At 41.4% G+C, this 25,765-nt stretch overlaps 2 protein-coding genes across 6 annotated transcripts in view; one reads left to right on the forward strand and one right to left on the reverse strand.

Annotated features, from left to right (window-relative positions):
- The first annotated feature begins 1,603 nt into the window (after positions 1-1,603).
- Positions 1,604-22,226, forward strand: slka (STE20-like kinase a). Of its 4 annotated transcripts, XM_065959292.1 has the most exons (20): positions 1,604-2,229; positions 5,514-5,678; positions 7,808-7,856; positions 8,429-8,578; positions 9,450-9,522; positions 9,863-10,057; positions 10,278-10,359; positions 10,448-10,579; positions 10,674-11,927; positions 12,020-12,150; positions 12,521-12,644; positions 12,997-13,176; positions 15,051-15,143; positions 17,000-17,071; positions 18,196-18,325; positions 18,998-19,122; positions 19,221-19,415; positions 19,684-19,809; positions 20,203-20,316; positions 20,415-22,226. In XM_065959292.1, exons 1-20 carry the CDS (start codon positions 2,080-2,082, stop codon positions 20,559-20,561), a joined length of 3,687 nt encoding a protein of 1,228 aa, XP_065815364.1. In that variant the 5' UTR covers positions 1,604-2,079; the 3' UTR covers positions 20,562-22,226. The 4 variants fall into 4 exon arrangements, with proteins under 4 accessions (XP_065815364.1, XP_029132663.2, XP_020486550.2 ...); XM_029276830.2 differs by lacking the exon at positions 17,000-17,071 and having other exon boundaries at positions 1,605-2,229; XM_020630894.3 differs by lacking the exon at positions 15,051-15,143 and having other exon boundaries at positions 1,605-2,229.
- A 62-nt stretch (positions 22,227-22,288) lies between these two features.
- The window catches only part of col17a1b (collagen, type XVII, alpha 1b), a 28,427-nt gene continuing 24,950 nt past the window's right edge, over positions 22,289-25,765 (reverse strand). For both annotated transcript variants that reach the window (XM_065959291.1, XM_065959290.1), the window contains 5 exons: positions 25,432-25,659; positions 24,669-24,833; positions 24,465-24,545; positions 23,404-23,487; positions 22,289-23,304 (listed from right to left, as the gene is read on the reverse strand). In XM_065959291.1, the coding sequence (XP_065815363.1) occupies positions 23,249-23,304; positions 23,404-23,487; positions 24,465-24,545; positions 24,669-24,833; positions 25,432-25,659 (614 nt within the window). In that variant the 3' untranslated portion in view covers positions 22,289-23,248. The remainder of the gene's footprint in view (positions 23,305-23,403; positions 23,488-24,464; positions 24,546-24,668; positions 24,834-25,431; positions 25,660-25,765) is intronic.

A 25,765-nucleotide genomic window follows, 5' to 3' on the forward strand; every position in this document is an offset into this window, starting at 1 on the left:
TTGAAATAGCCCTCTGGATGCATGCTGTGTTGGCCTGTGTCTAACTTCCAGAAAACTGCATAAATGCGTAAAGAAGCAAATTCACATTCTCTATTTGTGTAGGCCTATCTGAAAAAAATGCGTAAAATGTTTGCACTGTCCACCTGGCCCTTATTTTAGAAGTTAGGATTTCCGACTGACCTTAAACTCAGCAAATGACAAATGACTTTGCTCCCACCTAGTGGAGGAGGCATGAAGCGAGAGAACAACAACAAGAAGAAGGTTATCCACAAGAGGGCGCTACACAGCATAGTAATGAATTAATGAGGACAAGTGCTAAATATAATGTTTGCATTTATTATTATTATTATTATTATTATTATGGGGGAAGCAAATACTGAAAGAGGCTGCACATTAAGACGACTATAACCCACATTTCTGACAGGCATTCATAAAAATGTAGGCCTCTCTGATTATACAGTGCTCCTTGTATAACTATGAGCCACAATAGCTGTAGTTTAGAGTAGCCTATTTCTGGTTAAGCCTATGTATTTTTATGGAATAACCTATACTGTAGTCACAGAGTAGCCATGGTTTAAATGTCTTTACTGGACCAGCCACAATACTAAAGTGCATCTTACTGACAGGCTACAACTAAACTGTAAAACAATTCAACAGGGAACAACACCGAAAGGGGAATTCTACACAATTACCTACTCTACCTTTTCTCTTGATAGACTACAATGTTGCTGCAGCCCTGTGATGTAAAATGAAGGCTACTTGCACATTTTTACAAGATATCCTTTAATATAACAGAGTATTTATGTAGGCCAATATGGCGACTTACAGACAAACTATTTTGTGAATTATTAAATAGGTAGCCTAAATTTAGCCTGACTGACCTAAGGCATTTTCTGGTAAAACAGTCGACTTCTCAACAGTCCCAGACTGCGGATGTTTTCATAACACTTATTTAGCTGAACTGATCAATTGCCCCTCATCATGTGACCCCCCCCTGTAACATATTGAGGGCCTGAGGGGAGTTAAACTGTAGAAGTACTTCTACTGTTTTTTTTCTTCATCATGACGACAGGAACAGAAGAAGCATGCGTAGAAGAGCCAAGGAGCTGAGCCGCTGAGCACGTCCTGTCGAGGAGATTCAGGAAACAGATACAGCTAACCACCCGCGTCAAGTTAACCAGCGCGGGAACAACTGATACCGGAAATATCTACATTTTGTCTTAAACTGCAAACGCACAGAAGGGGATGTATTATAATTTTTTTTTTTTTTTTTTTACAATATAGATATAATGCAGACATTTTTTCTTTCCATGGAAAATGTTAACAACGTTTTGAGTTGTGTAAAAATACATAGGCTAAAGCATTTACTCAGATTTCAATGCCAGCTTTCTCTTTCTCAGTGCTCTCACCAAAAAATAACATAACAACCAAATGCATTTATATATATATTAGCCTTTCCATGCAGTATAATGTTGTTTCTGTTCATATTTACTTGTTTTAACTAAAAATAAATAAATAAATAAAAAAAACACCGTAACGTCACACGTTGTATCTGCTTTTATTTTGAAGGTTTGTAACGGAAACACAAACACCACGTCAGACAACTTGACGCCAGTCCGCTAACTTCTTGTTTTGTGTGGTCATCCAACCGAAGCATGGGATCTTTTTGACTCTCCATTTTAACTCCGCTATCGTTAAATGATGAAAATGTCGTATCCAGTGTGATGATATTTGTTGTCAGCGTCTGTTTTTTTTGTTAAATAGATTTAAAAAAAACGGAAACGGCAGCAGCTCCGGCAACACGGCGAACTCCTCGCTGCATCGCGTCCTGTGAAACACCGCTAGCTGTGACATGACTATGAAAAACTACCGTCGAGGGAAGTTATAATTGACATTATCATAGCTGAATGGCTACAGCAGCAGCTTGTCTGCCCCAATTTAACGCCTACATGCTGTTATTTCGATAGCCATTTGAGCTCAGCGTCAGGGGAGAGGTTGGTGGTGGTGGTGTGGTGGGGGGACACCGTTATAATATAACAAGGAGACCGCATCAACACAGCTCTGTTCCCGTCCGAGAAGATGTCTTTCTTCAATTTTCGGAAGATATTCAAACTGGGCCCTGACAAGAAGAAGAAGCAGTATGAACATGTACACAGAGACGTGAACCCAGAGGAAATCTGGGACATCATTGGGGAACTTGGAGACGGGGCGTTTGGGAAAGTGTTCAAGGTAATGTATTTTCACACCCTCCTTTAGGGTTTTTTTTTCTAACCTATTATCTTAAAAGACACTCGCCTCCATTGTGCCATCTTGCATGTAGGACATAGGATGTGAAATGACAGCAGTGATAGCAGAGGCCCTTAATTGCATGCTGTAAACCAATAACACTGTTTCCTATAACATACTTGAACTGCCTTGATCGTGTGAGGATATGTAAAGAAACGTGACCTAAGGCTGTGTGTTTAATAACAGCTTCACTCACCTGTTAAGTGCGTCTAGGGCAGGGGTGGGCAACTGGCGGCCCGGGGGCCACAACCCTCAACGAGGCCCTCAGGTCAATTTTTACATATCAATTAATTGGAAACATGAAGAAAACATGACAAAATCTGCCATGAAATCATGAAAACCAGAAATATGTCCATAATAATATTTGATCTCTGGTATATGTTGAAGTCGGTTCTGGTGTTACATTGTAAGGATATACATGTGAGTTTGCTGTGTCATTGAACTGTCAAACTCTTGGAGGGAAGGGTCTCTTCCACAGAGTAAACATGGCCTCTCAGATGCCAAAGTTGATGGTCTCAAGAGGAAACACAGTTAAAAAAAAAAAAAAAAAAAAATCAAATGAGCAGATGCCTCTTAAGGTTAAATTAGTCACTCCCAATCTGTATGTAAATTCATGCAAATGTTTTTTTCTCACTGTTTAACAGTTTGCTCCTTCAGGGTACTGCTTTTTGTTTTGTTTTCTTCTCTTGTTTTGCATGAAACTGGACACAAAACTGCAACGACAACATAGTTTAATGCAAATGTATTGAAATAACCCCTGAAACCGTGCGTTTGGATGTTATATGGAAATTGTGATGGAGGGGGGGGGCGTTTCCTCCTTTTGTGACCCTGTTTCTAAAGCTGTTGTTTGCTGTGTTAGATTACATTATATAGCAAAGAATCAATGGTTTCATGCCCACCACCTGCAATCTCTGCTATCTGAACCATTACTCCAGTGCGCGTGTGTGTGTGTGTGTGTGTGTCTGTGTGTGTTGTGATTAGGTGAGGAACTTAAAAAAATAAGCTCTGTCATGTACCTATTCATGTTTTTTTCAGTGGCGGTTAATGGTATATTCTTTTCATTCATTTTAACCAGTTCAACCATTAAGGTTTGTAATGCAAATGAAATACAGACTGGTATGCAAAAGGAAAGGTGGGGTTGTCAAGTCCTTTAACAGAAAGCAGTTCAACAATAAGCTCTATCTCTCCACCAGTTCATGACTTTTTATAGCAGCTTTTCTCTCTTTCTCTCTGTGTGACTTACGTTTTTTCTCTTCCTGGAACTGCTGTGATCAAATAATAATGCAGCTAATGGCGCAGAAATCTGAATTTGCCACTTTCCAAGTCTCGTTAGCTGAATAACTAACCGTGATGAAAGCCGGGTGACTTTTATGGCCTTTCAGACTGAAACTAAGCCTAATATGCGGGGGGATGAGCCTGCCTCCATCAGGTCACATTACTGTCAACACAGTAGATATTACATCAGCTTTTTCACAGGCGCTTGATGAAGCCTGCCTCATTTGGGTGGGGTGAGAATAGACTGCCATCGAAGTGTGATTCAGCTGTTAAAGAGTCCTGCACTCACAGAAACATCAACAGGCGGTTTTGTTGCTCTTTATTAGTGAAGAGGTGTGTCACATTGTTTGGACCTAACAATCACTGCATACATAATTCTAGTCGCACACCCTGTCAGTTCACTAAGTTAGATTGGCAGATGTGTCATTTAAATTAATTTCAGAGACAAAAAGTCAGTCCTTAACAAACCAGTGTGCCCAAAGCACTACAAAGTCGTGTGAGATTTATCTGTATTGCAATCTACTGACATTCAGAAATTATTCACCCGTCTCTAAAGATCAATCTTACAGTATGTAGGCTCATAAGATTTGTCAATATGACATCCACAGCTCTCATTTAATCCCTCAAAACAAGCCAGAATTGTAAAATGTCATGTACGAAATGACTGAAGGCCACAGACTCCACTTGAATATTGAATAGAAGACAAATAATTGCTGCTCTCTCTTTCCATCATGAAGCAGATACTGAGTCTGTATATCTATCAGTGATTTGTAGACAGTCGTCAGACAGTACAAAGGGAAAGACAGAGACAGTGTGTCAGGTCGGCACTGTGTAAATATAGGGTGTGACACACTCTTCAGCGGTTGGTCCTCTTAACACTCCCTCCCTGTTCTTTTTCCTTAACTCCCTGAGATTGTGTCTGTATCCATAAACATGAAGTCCAGAGACGGCCTTTAAATAACTTTTTGGCTACTTGGTTCGCCCTAATGTTTGGTCATTTTTTTTATTAGTCTTGGCTGAACAGTAGCCAAACCTGGAGTGAAGGTTTTGGGGCATGTGTAAAGATTGTATATTGTGTATGAGAGATTGAATCTGGCCTCTTGGTTCCAAATTCATGAAACGCCCCTAAGCATAAAGCGTAGGGGCGTGGCTACTTGTGATTGACAAGTAGAGACTTCATAGACCTGTCAGCCAGGATAGAGATGGAGAAACAGACATTGACTCTCTCATCCAAATATTTTAACTTCTGTCTAAAAAAATGTAGTTAGGGCAAAAATGCCAAAGTCAAGGCTTTATAACATATTCTACAAGCTATTTTCTGACGACAGGGTGGCTATGTTCACTTCTTATATACAATCTCTGGTCACTATGTAGGAGAGAAGTAGTCATTATACTCATCATAAACCTTTTAAATCATCATTTAATTTGGTAAAACCTTTATATCACATCCACTGGATCACATTCAAGTGTATTTAGTGTATCAACGTGAAATGAAAGAATGAGGATAGGGGAGACAAGGAAGAGGAGGTGGTGAGCTAGTTTTTCAAGATCAGATGAAGGTGATGGGAAATATTGGAAACATTTATGACTTAATATGGTTGCTGTAGGGCGGCTTAGTAAGTTTCCTTTCCAATAGAAAAAAGTGTTATCATTAGAAAGGTCTTTATGAAATATGTTTATAAAGATTGCTTTAATAGCCATAAAGTGCTCCGGGCCTTTCTGCTTTAGATTCAAACGTCTTTTGTCTTAATTGAAATTGTTAATGTTGATGGATGATCTTCCCAAAGAGCTGTTCCGCAGAAAGCTTATTGTTCTGTAGTCCAGCCAGCAGCAATATCCAAAATGTATTGAACAGCATGCTCAATGGATTCATTGTTCTCTTTCTTTATTTGTATTTTGTGTATTGTGAGAATTTGGTCAGTTCAAGTGTTGACGTCAGTGTTGCATTTCAGGCTCAGAACAAGCAGAATGGGACCCTCGCTGCTGCCAAGGTTATTGACACAAAGACTGAGGATGAATTGGAGGACTACATGGTGGAGATTGACATTCTGGCCTCCTGCGACCACCCTCACATCGTCAAACTGCTGGATGCCTTTTATTTTGAAGGCAAACTTTGGGTAAGTCAGCTAGGTTTGTTTGCTTTTGATTTGAAGCCAAGGAGACACAGAGGCGGTGAACCAGTCATGCACAGAGACACACAAATTCATTTCAAGCCACTGTTTGTTTCTCTGTGTCTCAAAGGATTCTGATATCATATTATGAAAGGATAAAATCAGGGCATTTATTCCCTGGTTATAACATAAGAAGAGTATAACTCATTGTCAGAAGCCCCTTTCACACAGCCTGTTCAAGGTGGGACTAAAGCACCTTGCTGTCCTGTGGGGAAGGTACGACGGTTGAACCTTGGGTGGAAGCTGTTCAGAGGGGGTACTAACAGAGGAGTAACATAGGCGAAACAGAGTCAGCGAAAACTATGGAGCACACGGGACCAAACAGCGTTGTTTGTGTATGTGAAGCTTGCGTTGTTTGTTTACATATCAGTCCTCCTTTGATGGGGTGACACTGCGTAAAATCACACACTAGGGCAGCAAGTGTGGGAGTCATAACGGCCAAGCTTCATAACATTGTTGCAAAACATGCTCAGCTGCAGGATTGCCTTACCTTTCAGCAGCCACAGGTCATCATCTAGAAACGATGACCACTTTGACCTTACTCTTCCACTCCAAAGAATCATCACAAGTGCTTTTGATTAGTGACAGAATATTCAAATCCTCTTAGCCCATTCTTTGAAGACCTTTGTGCCTGCTTCTTTCCAGAGCAATGAGTCACAGTGCACTCTTCATACGTGGTCAGTAGGTCTCGTTCTGTGTGCTGTAAGAGGCCCCCACAGCTATTAAGTCCAGGCAGGCGGTGTCATGTGACTGTCCCTTGTGGACTGGCCACATCATCTATGGGATGATAATGGAGTGGTATTGGTGGCTAGAGAAAGTGCTTGTGAATAATTCAGAGCTGCATACAGGTTGCGCCCCCCCCCCCCCCACATCAAAGCAGCATGACGGACATGCAACTTCCTCTGCTTTGCATGTGTATGCTGTTAAGTTAATGTTTAACAATAATATTCCTTTTTTCTTATAAATCAAAGAAGGGGTTATGCTAAAAAGATTGATGGATGCTCATTTTAACCTGAGATTACTCTTTTAATTGTGTGTACTTTACACCTGTGAGAATCATGAGCATGTTCCTAAGAGGCGAGATTCCCACGGCACTGTTAATTATTATGAAGAACAGGAACTACCGCTTGGTTTCTCGTCTTTGTTTGAATAGTGGGTGGTGCTCGGTTGTCGCTTTGATTGATTTTTGTCTATCATGTGATACTGTGAGCTAACAGCTTACTGGAAGAGCCATTATAGATGAAGTGGTGGTCAGGTGCATTACATCAGCTATTGAGACTGAGGTCTGATCAGTTTTTATATCTCATTACCGGTAACTGTATTTATGTTATAGTGCTAAGTTTATTTAATGCACTGCAGCTTGGGCTTCACAGTGATGTGCTCTGTGAATCCCTGAATCCATAGTTCTCTTTTATAAGTTTAACTTTAGCCTGTCAGAAGCATTGCTTCATCTCACACAAATCTAAACGTGTACTGTGGATTTAATTTATTACACCAGTATTTTGACTTTTACACTGTGACTGACAAGTAAAAGTAAATTTAAGCTCTTAAGGTTAATAAGATAATAAGTGACACTTTCTGTGAAGTACAAGTGTTAGCTCAAGGCTTACAAGTATTCTGTAATGCTCACCCAAATGAGGAAGTTGTTTTTTCACCAGAATATATGATGAAATATTCCGGATGTGTGTCACATGTGGACACACTAGAAGTCTAAAAAATAAATAAAAAATCTCCAACATGACCAATAATTGCAACCTCTTTTACAGGTGCAGGAGGAATCTTTTGATTAATTGACATGTAAAGATATGACCTGAAAAGAAAAGACGTGTCCTTAAAAGAAGCTTAGTGTAGCTGATTCATGTCTGATCGATAGGTTTCTTTGACTGTCTCCATGGTGTGATCAATAACGTAGAGGTTCTGCTGTCTCGCCTATAAAAGGTCAGGTTTGTTCACCTACCATGAATAACACAAGTTCCTCCATGAAGCAAATAGTATGCAGTGTATGGAGCTGTTAGGGAGTTAAACTAGTGCCACACATAACTTATAGTTCACCTTTTTTTTTGTCACTGTTACAGATCCTCATAGAGTTTTGTGCAGGCGGTGCAGTGGATGCCATCATGCTGGGTAAGTCCCTCTTTCACTGAAGGAAACCTAAAAAAAGAGTCCTGAAGCTTTTTCTTTGCTCCATCCTCCGGTGCCAGCTCTTTTTATTCCATCCAGAAGCCTCTCTGTGGGATTTTTTTCCCTCTCGCCAGTTAAAGAGGCCACTCCAACTGTGTAATTATTGAAGCTCAGTTTTCAAGGAGTGGTTTGTCCACTTTTTGCTGTTTCTCTCTCTTGTTTTGAAGCATGTAAAAACACCTCAACACTTTTTCTTATGTGCGAATCACACTGACAAAGACAACACCAATCTCTTCCCTTTACTGTTGGATGTTGATCAATTTGGCTCTGTGGTCTGACTCAACTAGAACATTTTCCCCCCATGTTTGCCCAGTCATACATGCTGGCTAGTTTCAAGGTGGAGTTTGGTTCTCTAGTTGCTAATGGTTACCAACAGGCCATCATATTTGGTGTTATTATATCCACATGGACCAGTCTGTGTGTATCAAAGTGCTTCACTAAAACTAAAACAACAACATGTTACCTGGAGAAAAAAAATATTTCTTATGAATTCTATCTCTGTATGTTATCCACAGAACTGGAGAGACCCCTGACAGAGCCCCAGATCCGTGTGGTTTGTAGGCAGACCTTGGAGGCTTTGTGTTACCTCCACGAGAACAAGGTCATCCACCGAGACTTGAAGGCCGGAAACATTCTCCTCTCCTTGGATGGAGAAGTGAAACTAGGTGAAGAAAAAATCTGTCATCATTTTCTGCTGCATTTTGTAATATTTCACTCAATGAGAAGGATTATTCAGCTTCTTTGGCCAGGAAGACTTGACAAAACAACAGCTGATTCATAGCTGTGTCTCTCTCAGATGGTTGTCCTTGGTGGCCACTCTATACCTCCCTGCAGGGCCAACACTAATCGGCCTAAAAAGCTAATTAGCACAGTCAATTGTGGATCCTTTAGCCATCAGTGATTTGGCAGCCAACTGCGCTATGTGACTTGAGGGAGTACAGCAGATTTTACATGTGATAGCACTCACTCTTTCATCTGGCATCATGTAAAAACTGTAGAATCTGTAAACTGTAAATCTGAATTTGTTGAACACCACTTGTGTACTGGAGTGGCTGATATGTAGAATTGGTTACGTAATATTCCAGCAAAGAAGAAGTGACTGTTTTGCTGCGGTAGTACCCATAGCTGCTGGCTCCCTGATGATTCACATTCTGTAGGCAGAGGGTCATGACAAAGCCTGGCATACAATCATCAAGCTGTCACCAGGGACTTAATGATAGATCTCTCTTTCCCTCTTATGTGCACATACTATAAGGGATGCGAGAAGAGCAGCAGATTGCACAGGTAACAGAACCGATAAAAGTGACCCTACAGAGATTTGTAAAAGGAAGATGGGAGACTTTCCCTGAAGACTTCATGGGTTCACATTTAAAGCAGGTTAACTCATTAGAGAATCTTGCAACTGTAGTAGTAACGTAATGTATGCTATTATATAGCTTCTGTCCAAGTCGAATCACTGTCTTCCATAGAGGGTCTCATTTAACAGTGTAGCTTTATTCACTGATGAAAAGAATCATCATTCCTTTCTTCTTTCAGCTGACTTTGGGGTGTCTGCTAAAAATACCAAGACGTTACAGAGAAGGGACTCTTTCATCGGCACTCCGTATTGGTGAGTCACGCATCCTGCATACAAGAGGGCATTCACCCCGTTCCATCTTGATAATTGTCCTAGCGTGTCCCACAACTAAGGGTGATGATTCTTCCATACTGCAACTCAAGAGCTGGCATGAAATGTGGGATAACCAAAAAAAAAACGACTGCACTCTTAACGTATAAGACTGAAAAGCTTCCTAACTTCCAAATCCCAGACTTAAAAGATTACAGATACTAATATGTTTCCCTTTTCTCATGAACAGTAAATAGAACTTACATTAAGGAATCAGAACGATCAAACAACATGAATGAGCTGAATGCTAATTTTCAAACCCACCGACTTCTAATTTTTTCAGGATGGCCCCAGAGGTGGTGATGTGCGAAACCTCCAAGGACCGTCCGTACGACTACAAGGCCGACATCTGGTCCCTCGGGGTAACCCTGATAGAGCTGGCACAGGTTGAGCCGCCCAACCACGAGATGAACCCCATGAGGGTGCTCCTGAAAATAGCCAAGTCCGAGCCGCCCACACTCATGCATCCCTCCCGCTGGTGAGACGTTTGCTCTGGTGGTGTGACAAGAAAGGGTGGTGCTGGAGTGTTTACAGATTGTTGATAAGGATATGTTGACTGTTGATGTTTGACGGTTTGGTGAATTGTTGATGCTTAACTGAATGGTCACAAGGGAATGAATGGTATTAATTGTATTCCATTAAAGACACAGGCGCAATAACAGAGTATTGACTGGTTTTGTTTCACGTTTTCTTGAAAGGTCCCCGGAATTCAGCGACTTTCTGCGGAAATCACTTGATAAGAATGTGGACCATAGGTGGAGCCCTGTGCAGCTTTTGCAGGTGAGCTGCCCTACTCACATGTATGACCTGCTGGTATCTCAAAGTAACCGTATAAGTATAAGTCTCGTATCCCTTTCTGTGTATGCAGCATCCTTTTGTCACCAGTGTTACAGACTGCAAACCTCTCAGAGAGCTCATCGCAGAGGCCAAAGCTGAAGTCACAGAGGAGCTCGAGGATAGCAAAGAGGAGGAGGAGGAGGAAGAGGCTGAAACACCTCTGGTATGTAGCTGTGTTGAAGTATGTATATTAAAGAGCATGGGCAACATTCTGTGCCTTTTTCTTTCACTCATTGTTGTCGTATTGTTTGGCTCAGGCGGCTCCAGGGCACAAGAGAGCGCCCTCAGATGCCAGCGTGGCCAGCTCAGAGGATGACAAAGTCCCACCGACTCCCTCCACGCTGGAATCTGTTAAAGAAAAGACAGAGACAGTGCCTGCTGAGGACCAGACCAATGATAAGCTCTCTGATGAAATACTTGGAACAAGTGAGGTGGATAAGCCTAAAGAGGAGAAACTCAATGAGGTGTCTAATGCTGATAATGCAGACCTGGTATCTGGGCCAGCAGAGCCTATAATGGACTTGATCTCACAAGCTCCCACCGAGCCTAAACCAGAAGACGGTAAAAATGAAGAGATTCCTGCTGAGCCTGCGGCATCACTGCCCGAGGAAAATGGCAAAACAACCCAGGAACTTATCCCAGATGGTCAAGAAACAGAGGAAGAACAGAAGGAGATACCAGAAGAGAAACCAGAAAATGAACCTTCCCAAATAATAGAGGAAAAAGGAGAGGAGAAGGGGAGGGAAGACAGAGAAGAGAAAGAAAAAGCAGAAGGTACAGACGATTTCAAAGAATCTCAAGAGCAGGCTGAAGATAAACAAGAGGAACCAGAATCCATATCAGGAGAAGTTGAACCGCCAGAAAAAGAAAGCAGAGAACCAGAGAAGGAGATCCCTCCGAAAAAAGTGTCAGACGACAGAATAGAAGACACAGCTAATGGCCCAGATGTAAATACAGACACAGAGAATATAGGACCAAATGTAATAGACATAAACATTAATGGAGAGACAGACACAAAGTCAAGTGTGGATGACACCCCTGCTGAAGTTCTGTTAGAGAAGGAGGCCACGGAGAGTCAGCCAGAGGAAAAACCTGAGGATGAGGCTCCTGAGGGTGAAAAGCAGCCTGACCAAGACAATCACCCCTGTGAGGAGAATAAACCAGAGGAACAGACCCCAACTGAATTGACAAATGGAGTCAGCGACGTTGCCAAAGACACCTCAGAGGATTCAGAACAAGTGGTCCCATGTAAAGACGTCAACATGAAGGAAGGCGAGGAGAAAGCCACTCCTGCCGATGAGAATACTTCCCAAGATGCCGTCTCTGTCCAGGAGAGCGAAACGGACTCAGAGTGCAAGATGGAGCCCGGAAGCCCAGCTGTGATTAAGTCGGATGTAGAGAAGGACTCGGACTCTGGGAGCAGCTCCGCAGCTGACAGCAGCAGCCTCGACCTCAATCTGTCCATCTCTAGCTTCCTGTCCAAGAGCAAGGAAGGCTCCGTGTCTATGCAGGTAACATAACATGTGCCTCCCCTCCAACTGTCAATTTATCAACATTATTTCCGAAGTTTATGCTCCCAATTTATTCCTGTTTCCCCTCGTAGGAGTCAAAACGTCAGAAAAAGACGCTGAAGAAGACACGTAAGTTCATGGTGGATGGTGTGGAGGTCAGTGTGACGACATCAAAGATAGTGACGGATAACGACACCAAGAGCGAAGAGATGAGGTTCCTAAGGTACATCTGCCTCTAATCTGCTTATTATACTGTCTGTCCTAAATATGTCTCATGGCCTATTTAACATGCCGGCCTCAAATAGTTCTCATTCACTTCACAAGGTCCACAGCTTTTTTGCAAATGCCAGATGGGTTATCTCACGTGATGCATGCTGCTTTATGTTACTGTCATCTCCCATGTTGCCTTTTAAAGACACAAGACGTCCTGCTCGGAATGTTTGGATAAGTCATTATTGTCTTCTTGGGTTCATGTCCCTGTGGTAGTTATGCACAGAGTTAACATGCATCCATTAGATATTGTAATTACTCTTATATTGCATAGTTCAAATATGGCGACACCCTGACTGTGTGTTGGTGTGTGGTTTCCTCAGGCGGCAGGAGTTGAGAGAGCTGCGCCTCCTGCAGAAGGAGGAGCAGAGGGCCCAGCAGCAGCTGAGCAACAAGCTGCAGCAGCAGAGAGAGCAGCTCTACCGGCGCTTCGAACAGGAAACGACTGTGAGTCAGTAACCGCAGTGGTGTGATGTTTTGGTTTTTTTGTTTTTGGGGGCCAATTCATAGGAAACCAAACATTTCAACTCAAAACTGATCTCAATCTGACGTAGAGGCTCACATGAAGCAGGAAGTGAGACACCTGTGTGTCTCTATCACATTATCATGAGTGTGTCTAACTGTCCTACACTCAGTTTATAATGACACAACCTATTTTTTTCTCTCTCCTAAACAATGAAGAACAAAATCAACTTTTTGCACGTTAATCTGGATTAACCTAAATGTACCGAATCACACATAAACACTGGTCCGACTCTTGTAAGGCTGAAGGCATTATCTGTTCATTCTATCTGTGCAGGCTAAGAAGCGTCAATATGACCAAGAGGTGGAGAACCTTGAGAAGAAGCAGAAGCAGACCATCGAGCGGCTGGAGCAGGATCACACCAGCCGGCTCAGAGACGAGGCCAAACGCATTAAAGCGGATCAAGACAAGGAGCTCTCCAAATTCCAAAACATGCTGAAGAACCGGAAGAAAGAGGTACAAGCTTGCATGACTGTTTCTGCAGGGTAGTGCTTATAGTGGGCTGATTCGCTCTGAGTTTGGGTCGTACCTCCTTGCATGTCATAGATATGAGCTGTTTAATGGTGCACGTGTTCAACAACTTAACTGGTGGCATACTTGGCTGTCATGTATTCATAATAATCCTGTGGGAGGGGGTGTTCTCTGCTTGGTGCTGTATGTGTGCACATGATAGCCACATACACACTGTTCAATCTCTCATAGATGCTGCTAGCTCCATGTTGTTGTATCCATTATTCATCTGCCCTGAGGCTTCTGGATGCCCCCTTAGCAACACTTTGCTACAGAGTCTATTTGTTGTTTTAAGAGAACTCTTTAATAAAGGTTCAGTCTCAGGATAAGTATAATACCTTATCATGATGGTGCGCTGGGCCTTTTTTATAAATATGTTTGGTCTTTCTCTGCTTAACAGCTTTAAATGCATTCCTGCGAGAGTTTGTTGTGCTTTCAGTCTTTCTGTTTCGCTTCATGCTACTTTTTATGGCAGTAGGGCCGGTTGGCATCCACTGAGCGTTCATGTGTTCTGCTGCTGGTTGTGCTGCTTGTAATTTGCCCTCTGGGCCACTTGAAGTCATTATTTATTGTGCTGGTTGGCTAAGAAGCATTTTGTGTTTCAACTTTTTCGCGATTTCTTTGTTAAGAAAATACAAGCTTTGTTGTGATATCAATGTTTATACTATTTCTAATTTGTAATGTAATATTCCTTGTTCATAATGTTCTGTCATTGTGTATTTAATTAACCATGTTTCTTGTGTGAGTCTGTGAGGTGGCTTTGGTCATGGGATGGCTGACATTTGAAGATTTTCCGAGTGGTGTCTGGCTAATTTGGGGAAATGTTGATGATGCCTGAATACAGAGTAACTGACATGGAATCCCATTAAACATGTTTGTTCAAGGTTTTTTAAGGATTCACTCGCCGTACGCCTTGAATGCCTCTAGTTTTTCTATATCATGAAACACTGCCCCAGGCTGCTTTCCAATTAACAGTACACAGTCGCTAAGGAGTCAACCCATAAACAAATACACAAACGAGAATAGATAGAACAGGAAACAAGTGTGTTTCTGTCTAATCGTCCTGCAGACTGTTGGAAAGTCATTGTCATGACGATCAGAGCACTTTCTGAAACCAGCAAACGTGTGCATTGTCACAGCATCATTAACGTTATGAGTTTTATGTCTGAAACCTAAAACTGTGCTGCAGCCTGTCGTGGTTAGGTCACTCTTAAAGGAAAGTAGGGGCCATCTTGAGCTTTTCTCAGGTACAGTTACATTTCCAAGGTACAGGATCATTTGGATTAATTCTCAGGACAAGTCCGGATATTTTTTTTTAGAACCAGAACCATTTCATGAATATACAAAAAAGACAACATTTTGTCTTTGCATTGGTTGTTAAAAGAATTCATCGGTAGCCAGGTCATTCCAACTCAGTTACTCTTTTTATTCGTAGCTATAGGATAATAATCATCTTGTTGGCTGTGGGACTTAATTCAATGCAAAGTAACACAGCCGGAGCTGATTCTGGGACTAACATCTTCTCCCATGTACAAGTGTACATGAACATCTTTCTTCTGACAAAATCATGACTTGACTCTGACCTGTGCAGTTACAGTTGTGATGTGTTCTCAAAAATGACTAATCCAAAAACCTTCCTGATTAGTTCAAGCGAATATATGGTGATGGGCATTGTGCATGCTGACTTCAGATCAGTTGTTGGCTTGATACTGGGTCTCTCCTCTCAAAGTGGGCTGTGCATGTCTTCTCCTGATGTTGGCCAGCTTTGTTAGATTTTCAGAATATGAAAGCATCAACCAGTTTCTGCACGCACACTGTAGGCCCAACTGGAGGTTGGACAGTCCCCCAGACACATGAGAAAAGAGCTCATGAAACGCATAAAGGAGGACCTAATGCTCCTTAAGACTTTAGAGGTAAACGTCACCTGCCATCTCTCACTCTGTCAAAGAGTAACATTACTCTTTCTCACTCCTTTCTTTTCACTCTCGCCCTGTAAGCCCATACTTTTTTTATGGGTATTCACATGCACACAAAATGTTTATGAGTTGGTCATCTCTCCAAATTTGCTGTGTATTTCAACATTATGTTCAGAAAGATTCATAATTATTTGTTGTTGGCACAGCAGCTTAAATAAAGAGCACATACATTTCAAAGTTAAATTACATTAATTCTCGTCTCAACTGTATTGAATGTTGGTATTTGGCATTTTTTTCTAAGTCTTCTATGATAGTAAAATTAGTTAATTGAGAGAATACTCATCATAACTCTTATAAGTGTGAAAATAAGTGTGACTTGCATCTTGTAAAAAGCATTCGTAAAGTTGACATAATCCAGTGGTTCCCCAACTTTTTGCAGGCCCCCCTCCCTTGGCAGAGACATCATAACACCAACATGTATCAACATTTACACTCTTCGCCTACAAATTTCTATATTCTCAGAATTAATCTCCAACATTGCTGCAAAAAGTGTAGAATAGCAGTTTAGTGTGTGAAAAGAAAAACCAACTGAAACAACTGACAAGTCGTTTTTAAAGAGGAAGCCATTCAAAGTGATACTATAACATACTTCCCAGTTTCATGACACTTCCCCATCCCACGCTCCACCCACTGACCTCATGGAAGACTACGTGAACTACATGCAATTCTTGCCCTTTGCTCCTGATTTCACAAATACAAAATAACAGTAATGTCACCTGTAATTTATGACGCTACTATAAGGTACTTTAATACTTACAGTGAGTTTTTTCTCATTAAAGGTGACATATTATTTTTTTTTAACTATTCAAAAAGTTTAATTCAGTCTCAGAGCTCCCCAAAACATGTCTGTGAAGTGTGTTGTTCTAAATCCACTCTGATCCTGTACTTGATCATGTCTATAAACCCCTCTATCTCAGCCCTGCTCAGAACAGGCTGTTTCTGTGTCTGTAGCTTTAAATGAAGTGAGCAGTGTCTGACCACGCCCTTCTGGAAGAACTTGGGTGGCTTGGGCACTTGCACCATGTCCAGTTGTTTATGGTGAGAAAGCAGAATCAGGGGGCAGAACAAACACCTAGCTGTGGGAGTGTCACTAACCTGGGGGAGGGGTTACTGCCCTATGTGATGTCACAAAGGGAAAATCTCCAAACGGCCTGTTTGAGCACACATATTTTTGAAAAGTGGAGCAGGCAAAAGACAGCGAGGATGGGCTTTCCTCATAATTGGGGGGTTTGTAGACAGACTAGGGACACATATTAGTTTTCGAAAAACATAGTTGTGTTTATTTTGCATAATATGTGACCTTTAAGGTAACTTTTTTTTTTTCCAGAGATGGAACCTGTTCTGAAACCTTTTCCAGACTTTGTTTTCTTGTGCATCTTTTATGAATTAGAAATGAGTCTTGGGACACGAGTCCTTCCCGTCTTTGAAAGGTAACTTATATTATTAACACTCGTAGCGCCAGTAGCATGAAAAGTAACAAACCTTCTCTTCTGCAAGAAGGATTGAACTGAAGTGCTGAAGTTATGAGCCGCTTTCAAGCATGAGATGATTTTAATAACGAATTAACTGACCTCCTCCTAACATATATCCAGAGCTGTGCTGTGCCGCCTTAAACTCACAGATTATTCCCAAAGTAGAAAGGGTCATCCCTTGTAAAACTTGGAGAGAATCTGTGTGTGTGTGTGTGTGTGTGTGTGTGTGTGTGAGTGTGTGTGTGTGTGTGTAAAAGAGATCCTCAGCCTTGTGTGTGATGTCTGTCCCTGATCAGGGCAAGTGTGTGCTCTCCTCCGCAGGCAGTGGCCCAGGTTATGATACAGTCTTTTCAGTTGTCCTCATGTGCCCTCTTCAACGCTCAGATGCAGGATGTAAGTCCCCCCCTCCCTCCCCCGCCCTGTTTCTCTCCGTCTCTGGCCCATACTTAGATGTGAAGCAATATAAAGCGACAGGCTAGCTTGTGAAGGTTCAGTTTCTCACACACATGTAAGCATGGGCTGCCTTGTTTTTTTTTTGGAGTGTTGTCATCACTGTGTTTGTGCAGTGGTTCTCCTTTCCTTCTCCTGCACAGTATTTCCCTTCATCCATCCACAAACGTTCCACATCTTATGTGTGTATTTTTATATACCGTTTTACACACTTTGTTCAGGACTGTATTTATTGAGTCTGTGAGTAAACACGTAGAGTCTTCTCCAGAGGTGTTGTTGTTGCCTGTCTGGATGCATGTTTGTCGCTGTCAGTCCGAACTCCAAATTTAGAACGACTGCCTTACAGCATGAATGTCAAATTCACGTGTTTGGTGCAAAACTTGCAAACAATATCACATTTTAACCAGAGACTTCATCAGCCTGATCACAATGTTAGAATGGTTTTCTACTTATAAAGTCAACATGATCAATTGCACCAAATCAAGATAAAATAATTGCAGCGCCTAACCAATAATTAGCCACCTGCTAACTATTAGACATTTAGAACAGATAGACATTTACATCGTTTTGATATGAAGATCGGATTTAAATAAATAGACGATTGTGTCTCATTGCTTAGTGAGTCATGCATCATGGAGGCCATGCAGGCTCAAGACAATGTGAACATTGATGTCAATGTTGTCTCACGTAAAGTTGTGAATCTGAATCTTTACTGAATTGTTTACATTTCTCTCTCTCTCTCTCTCTCTCTCTCTCTCTCTCTCTCTCTCTCTCTCTCTCTCTCTCTCTCCACCTCCATTGTGGATCGTTGCCATCCATGACTTCTGAGTGTCTCTCCCTCTGACTCCAGTTGATGATGTGACAGCTTAAATGGCTCTGTGTTGTACTGAACTTGAAGTGCTTGATGAGATAATATATAAATTCAGGCAGATTTTATACTTTTTTTTTGTTGCTGTTATTGTGCTGTCTCTCTCTCTCTCTCTATCTCTCCTCTCAGCTGTCCCTCTTGTCTGCATAACCCCCATGACTTCCTCTGCTCACTGCTCCTCCTCTCTCTGGCACCTCAGGAGCAGGAGTTCCTCCAGAAGCAGCAGCAGGAGCTGGACGGAGCTCTGAAGAAAATCATCCAGCAGCACAAACTGGAGATCGCCACTATAGAGAGAGACTGCCTCAACCATAAGCAGCAGCTGATGAGAGGTGAGAGATGGAGGAAGAGCTACAGGGCAGATGAGATCATCTTCTCATTACTGCTCCCCACCTTCAGAGGCATCCTGTGAAATTCATTCTCTGTACTGGTGTCTATATTCATCTGTGTAATGTCCAATCTAAATAAAGGTAAAACCCTAATAATAATAATAATACATCTTAATAAAAACAACAGGTCAGCTGATTTGTTCTGTCAGTTCACATGCTGGTAAGAAATGGGCTGACACTTCTGGTCATTATTTCCAGACAACAGCAGCAAACTTCATTTATCAATCCAAGCATTGAATGTGTAACCTTAAAATTTGACACAAAAACAACAACATTGACTTAAATCATGTTTCCTGTATCAGTTCAGAGCCGATTAGAGAACTGAAGGTTTTTTTTAAAAATATGCTTTTTCTCCACTTAAGTTGAACTTGGCTGGTAAAGAGAGCGTATGTCAGTATTAACACAGAGATATTTCTGTGTGTGACATGCTGACACAGGGGAATACAGTTGTGCTGTTTGACGAGACGTGTTAAGGCTTGTCCTGCTTTCTTTGTTTCCATCACTCTACTCATCACAGCCTGACATGCATCTACATGTTTGACAACTCACACGAAAGTGACGTTGCTTGATTATTTACGTATGTGTAATATTGTGCACGTGTGGTTTTTTTTTTAGCTCGAGAGGCAGCCATGTGGGAGTTGGAGGAGCGCCACCTGCAGGAGAAGCACCAGCTGCTGAAGCAGCAGCTCAAAGACCAGTACTTCCTGCAGAGACACCAGCTGCTCAAGAGACACGAGAAAGTAAGAGCCGAGGAGAGACATGGACTCAGAGGAATGTGGGGTCTTCTCTGAATCACGCTGCTGGACTGAAAAAAACTGTGTGTGTTTGTTTTTTAAAGGAGATGGAGCAGATGCAGCGCTACAACCAGCGGCTGATCGAGGAAATGAAAAACAAACAGACTCAAGAGAGAGTCCGTCTGCCCAAGATTCAACGCAGCGAGGCCAAGACCCGCATGGCCATGTTCAAGAAGAGCCTTCGCATCACGGCCACAGCATCCGTCACCCCAGAGATGGAGAGAGAGAAGATCAAGCAGGTACAGAACCTGCAGAGTCCTGCTGCTGCGGCTGACCATTTTCTGCTCTTCACTTTTAAGACGAAGTGGCTAAAAGAACTCTGAGGTCTTTATTTAGCAGCATTATGTCACTCTGACATGAGGACACACTTCACATCTGCCCAATAAAAACAGAACTCTTAATGATCCCAGCATGTTTGGATCTCAGACCTCAGCAACTTTTCAGCAACGTTGGTGTTTTGATCATGTGTTTGAATTTTTGTTAAAGTCTTTGTATTTCTTTGTCCAGTTTGCTGTTCAGGAGGAGAAGAGGCAGAAGAATGAGAGGCTCCATCAACACCAGAAACACGAGAACCAGATGAGGGATCTGCAGCTGCAGTGTGACTCAAACATCAGGGAGCTGCAGCAGCTACAGGTGAGGACACAACATCTGTACATAACCTTCTACTTAAGTTGTTTACAAACGACAAACTCAGTAAGTTTATATTATTATTATTATTATTATTATTTATCAGCTCATTTCTCTTATTTTCCCTCGACTCATACGCATTAATCCACTGTTGAAGGGGATCGATAAGGTTTAAGTAATTTTCTGATAGCAGGAGTTTTTGAATATTTATCTTAAATCAGTGAAGTGCGAAGGTGAGGGGGAAGAAATGGAATAAGATAAGAACAAAAAATCTCGATGAATTGAAATGGATAAAAGCAAAATACAGCACAGATAAAGCAAGTTGATTATATAAGAGAGCAGGTTGTGTTATTATTTAGTCCTGAAGGCTCTGACTGTGTAAACAAACTTTCCTCACAGAATGAGAAGTGCCACCTTCTCATCGAGCATGAGACTCAGAAGCTGAAGGAGCTGGATGAGGAGCACAGCCAGGAGATAAAGGAGTGGAGAGAGAAGCTGAGACCCAGAAAGAAGGTACACATCCATGTATTCTCTGACAGACCGTCCCTTTCCTGTGTTCAGCATGAAGAGCCTGCACAGTTTCAATGTTTTGTGTCTGCTGCCCCCTGCAGGCGTTGGAGGAGGAGTTCACACGGAAGCTTCAGGAGCAGGAGGTCTTCTTCAAGATGAGCGGCGAGTCCGAATGCCTTAACCCCACCACCCAGAGTCGAGTGTCCAAATTTTACCCAATCCCAAACCTGCACAACTCTGGTTTATAGCCTCATGTCAGAAAACAGACTCATATCAAACTAAGACAGACTGTTCCAGGTGAAGCGGCGTCATTCCTCCGACCGTTAACTGATTTCCATGAAAATACCTTCACTGCTTTGACTCCACCGTTAGTGAGCATGACGTGCCTACACACTGTTCAACACTCCGTCAATTTTTTTTCTCAGCTTGTTGGGAAATGTCGGGTGGATAATATGCACTTTTTCCAGCATGTTCAAATTTTCAGAAGTCTGCAGTCGGTATCGAAGGCCAATCATGCTTAACGGAGAAGTGTTAGCACAGCCGGCTACAGTATGAATGATCTCAGTGCCTCATATGTTCCTTATGTTTCAGGAGTTAGGCCCTCCCCTGTGATTTCTTCGGTTTGCAGTAAATACAAAGCCCCCCCTGAATGTCGTGCACTTAAATAGCTAGTTATCAAAAACAAAATGATTTGAGCGATTATTAGTATTATTTCACAAAAGCTGGTCATTAAAAATCGTCTTTCGCTGCATTTAAGGTGATACTGCCTCACGGGAGAAGTGCTGATGAGTCACTGCTCTCAAAAGAAAAAGTGAAGTCGTCTAATGCTGTGCTAAAAAAAAAAAAAGCTTTGTTATGATAAAAATTAATTATTAATTAAAAGGAATGTACTGTGTTGTAAACGATGCAGCGCTGATAAAAGTTACAAGTTTGGACCTACATATCACGTTTAGTCTGAAACCAGGAGGATTTTTCAGTCTTGAGCGATGATTTAACTAAACGTTTTTGTTAAATTAGCCATACTACCAAACACACCTGTGTGTTTAAAAGACAGAGCAGAGCTGTTACTTTTTGACAGTAAAGAAATACTGTTGGTTTTTTTTAATACAAATGATCAAAATTAAATCACCTCACCTTCTTGGAGCTAGCTTGGATGCTCGGATGCTTTGTTGTGAAATGCTGAAGGAATGTAAAAGCTGTTGATTTGCACTGTTTTGCCACATGAGCTAAATGAGAGAAGAAAAGTATGCAGTACTTAACTGTCAAAGTTTCTTTTTTTTTTTTTTTTTTACAGTGAGTCCAGTTTGTCTCACACAGGCCTCTTCAAACTCCAAACTGACTGAGTTGTTTTCAACATTGTTTTATTTGTTTTACCTTTTAATCATTTTAAGATATACCCTCTAGCATTTTATGAACACGTCTTATTTCCCGAACGTATTGCAGATTAATCGACGCTGCAATCGCTGTTATTTTTCGTGACACCATTGCTGTATGAAAGGTGAAATGCTGTATCCTTTTTAATTTCAACACGCGAGGAGACGTGTCGCTGTTTTTCGGAAGAAAAAGTATTGACGGTTCTCAAAAAGAGACGCAAACAAACCTGTCTGGTTTGTTTTTGCCACTTCATATCATCAGTGCATGTTATCGATTCTTTGCTCACATGAACATTGACATAAATGCTGGATTTGTATTGCCGTTATCGCAGACTGTGTCTTGTGAATGACACCACACGCCCTCTAGATTTCAATGTTTTTTTTATTTTCAGTTGCAGCCTTTGGATGTGTCTAAGTTCTACCACCATGGATATTCTCAGTATATGCATTTTTTTGATGTCAGATCCAATGTATTTAAAGTGTCTTTATAAATGGACAATTCTTCTGTTGTTGTAAATAAAATAATGACTGTTTATTTGACATTGAAAACACCATGAGTGAATTCATTCTAGAGATCAATTGAGTCACACAAATATCAAGACTCACAAGTCCAAAAATAGATTTATTTGTGTGTCTTTCAAATATATTGATCAAATGTCAAACGGTTGAATCATGTAAAAACAAAATCTGGGAACATTTTTTATAATTTAATCTTCTCAACATTTAAAGGCATAAAGAAAATATATCCATTTCAGTGCGCTCTTATACAAAAATATACAATCCAATCAGTCATTTGTTAGCGATTGTCCGAGTCTCTGTCTTTCAACTACGTGAACTTCATTCTAGATTCTACCCACAAACCTTTTCATAGACATTTACTGTTAGCCCTCACCCTGCTGCACAGATGACCTTCACTATGACTGCTGCGTTCAGTTCATGGATTAATAACGTTACTTATTTTGTTATATATGTGGGAGTAATGGATAACTGCCAGGGGTCTTAATGCTGGACGTCTGATTGAATAATGTGAATATTTAAATCTTTTTATGACAAATCTGAAGATTTGTGTTGTAACAACATGAAACACTTATATAGTCCTTAATACAGTATAATCCTCAATGAATACAAAAAATAAACAGTACACCAGACAGTCAAGTTACACAAGCAGTAAGAAATGATGCAAAGTGCAAATAAAGAATCAGCTTTGTATTGCTTAGAAATATTATCTTTAACAAAGTTGCCCCTGGAAGAAAAAAAAAGGTTTGAATGCAAGCTCCTAACTAAGCAAAGTAAACATTATACACCCACATGTTCAAAACAACATGAAGTCTGTGTTACAAAAACACTGACCAGCAGCTGAATCCAAACCTCTACTGCCTGAAAGAGTTCATTTTTTCAAGAGACTGATGCATTTCATAGCATTTTTATTTTCTAAAATTTTCTAAAAATGTTTCAAAAATGGCAACAATAAGGAGCGATTTGACTACTCGCATAGCAAAGGTATAACACCGACAAAAAAGATGAGTAAAAATGAAATGTGATATTATCCAGTAGTTTGTTCTCTAGACGCCAGTGGCTCGACGGTGATGCCTCTTGTGCCGACCGACCGTATTCTCTTCTGCAGAGGATGAAATAAAGGTATAATATTAAATATATGCATTTAAGACTGGACGTTTTTTTTTTGGTTTTTTTTTAAGTATAATTAAACGGAGGTTACCTGCATCCCTCTTCTGTATCCTGTGTGGAATTTCAACTTTGAACGGCCCCGGTAGTCCTGGAATACCTGGCTGGCCACGGTCACCTTTAAACATGCAAAAGAATAATGATGGGGAAACGTAAGAAAATATGAATTCAGCGACGGACAAGGAGTCCAATGTGAGGAATACATGGGCGACGATGGATGATATTTACATGCACTTTGAAATCAAAATCAGTTTTTCTTTATGACAAATACTGTACATGTTCAAGTCATTTCCATGCCATACAGTTCTTCAGCAATGGAAATGTCGCTCATCCCTCCAGGAAGTAGAACAGGTCTTTGTTTCCATGGCTACCACTAACCAGTTACTTTGCACTATGTACATTTATATGTGTGTTTGAATTTATTATGCAACAAGTGAATTTATTAAGACAGAGACGGACTGCTGTCCTATAAAATGACTGTGTACAGAACACCAAGCACCTGGCTGAGGCGTAGTGATACATATTGTGAAAAGTCCCGATGACGCTGTACTCTATATCCTCGCTCATGGAATGAATTTTGTCCAATAAGATTGCTTGGTCGGAACTCACAGTATATTCAGAGAGGGTGTGTGTACTTCTTGCGGCTGAGTTAAAGCCGCTGTCTTGTGAGTTTCAGAGGATTTTAAACAAAATGACTACAAGATAAAGTTTCTCCCTGATTTGTAGTTTTCTGATTCTGATTCATGTGGCCAGCACATTCATTTTGGTCAGAAATACTCAGCACCAACAAACTACACTTATAGAGCTCAAGTGTCAAGTGGTGCTTATGCAGAATCACACACTTCTAAAAGACACAAGGAACACAGAGAGAACCATTCACTATCTCTGATGGTGAGACAATGAGTCAGCAGAGAGTGCTGCAACTCGAGGGAATATATAAACTCAACACAGCTGGACCAAATCATGGCCAATCAGTCACACACACACCTGACACTGCACTGACATGATAACCTCCCCACACTCAGTGACTGACCACTGTGATCTCCGTCACAAATACGAAAAAAGCAGTGTTTTGTAAACTCAGTTTCAATGTACCCTTTTCTCCTCTGGGTCCTGGGTATCCTTTTTCTCCCCTTGGTCCAGAGCTTCCCTGGGGACCTGGGATGGTGCCATATCCTGCAACAAGGCAAAAGCACAGATTTTATCACGACGAAGCAACATTTTCCAAGTTGGCTAACAAGAGTCTGGCATGTTTTTTCCATCACTGTAACCCAGTTTGTGGAAACACTGTTTTCTCACTTCTGAAGAAGTCCATGAGGTCAGCTGTGACGTTGCCGTAGGCTCCGATAACACGGCTCACACCCGGTGCTCCAGGAGGGCCAGGTGGACCAGCGGGACCTTGAATTGCTCTCACATTAGCCCTCCAAGGACCACTAACCAGATACTCCTGCAGCAGGCCTTCATCTAGAGGAGGGGAATTAAATCAAAGAACTGTAGAGACATTCATAATATAAACCTTTCTATAAACCTACCCGCCTAAATAAACATATTTACATTTCGTTCGTCATGTTGGCCGGAGGTGGAGGATGAAGTTCTTTTACTCAACGAAGTGGCAACAGGGCACAACATTGTTGACATTTTGGCAAACTGGCATTGTTAAAGATGTTGGATTTGCATATTGGTGCTTACTCTTTGCATTGTATACACAGATGTGCAGCCACCTATCACTGGAATACGTTGATTTTGTTGAAATCTTCAAAATGTCACATTGGACTTTTTATTGCAATGCAAAACAAATGTAAGGATTTTTTAAAATTCTGACATTAGATAAAAAGGGGCAGCTCCATTATCCACGGCTACACTACAGACAAGAACTGCTAAAAGATAAGTAGGGATACTTCTAAAGCTGCTCAGTGTAGCCTTTGCTGAAATGTTAACAAATAACGGATAAAAATAGGTTTAATGTATCCATGGGGTATCCACCAACCAAGGAACTCATGGGAACTGAAATAATAGCATATGTGCCAAGTAGAGGTAAGACAGACGGCTGTTACAAACTCACTCTTGATGTAATCTGAAACTTTTACGGCGACACTGGAGTAGTCCATCATCTCAGCAAGCCTGCTGACATCAGTCTCTGAACGTCTGGAGTTGAAGCGAGAGTCACCCTGAGCGTAGCTTTGGCTCTGTGTGTAGCTCTGACTGTAACCTGGCTCTCCACGTTCTCCTTTCGGTCCCATTGGTCCAGGAGGCCCTGGTTGTCCCATGATGGCACGACGAACATTATCACCTGAAAATTAAAAGTGAATCTGTGAAATCTACTAAGGCCTGCTCTTAAATGGAGACTGTTGTCTTAGGTTTTAGTTAGAGTTCCAGTAAAAAGTCATGTTATGTTT

The sequence above is a fragment of the Labrus bergylta genome, chromosome 10 (genome assembly GCF_963930695.1).
Source record: "Labrus bergylta chromosome 10, fLabBer1.1, whole genome shotgun sequence".
In the NCBI taxonomy this organism is placed as follows: Eukaryota; Metazoa; Chordata; class Actinopteri; order Labriformes; family Labridae; genus Labrus; species Labrus bergylta.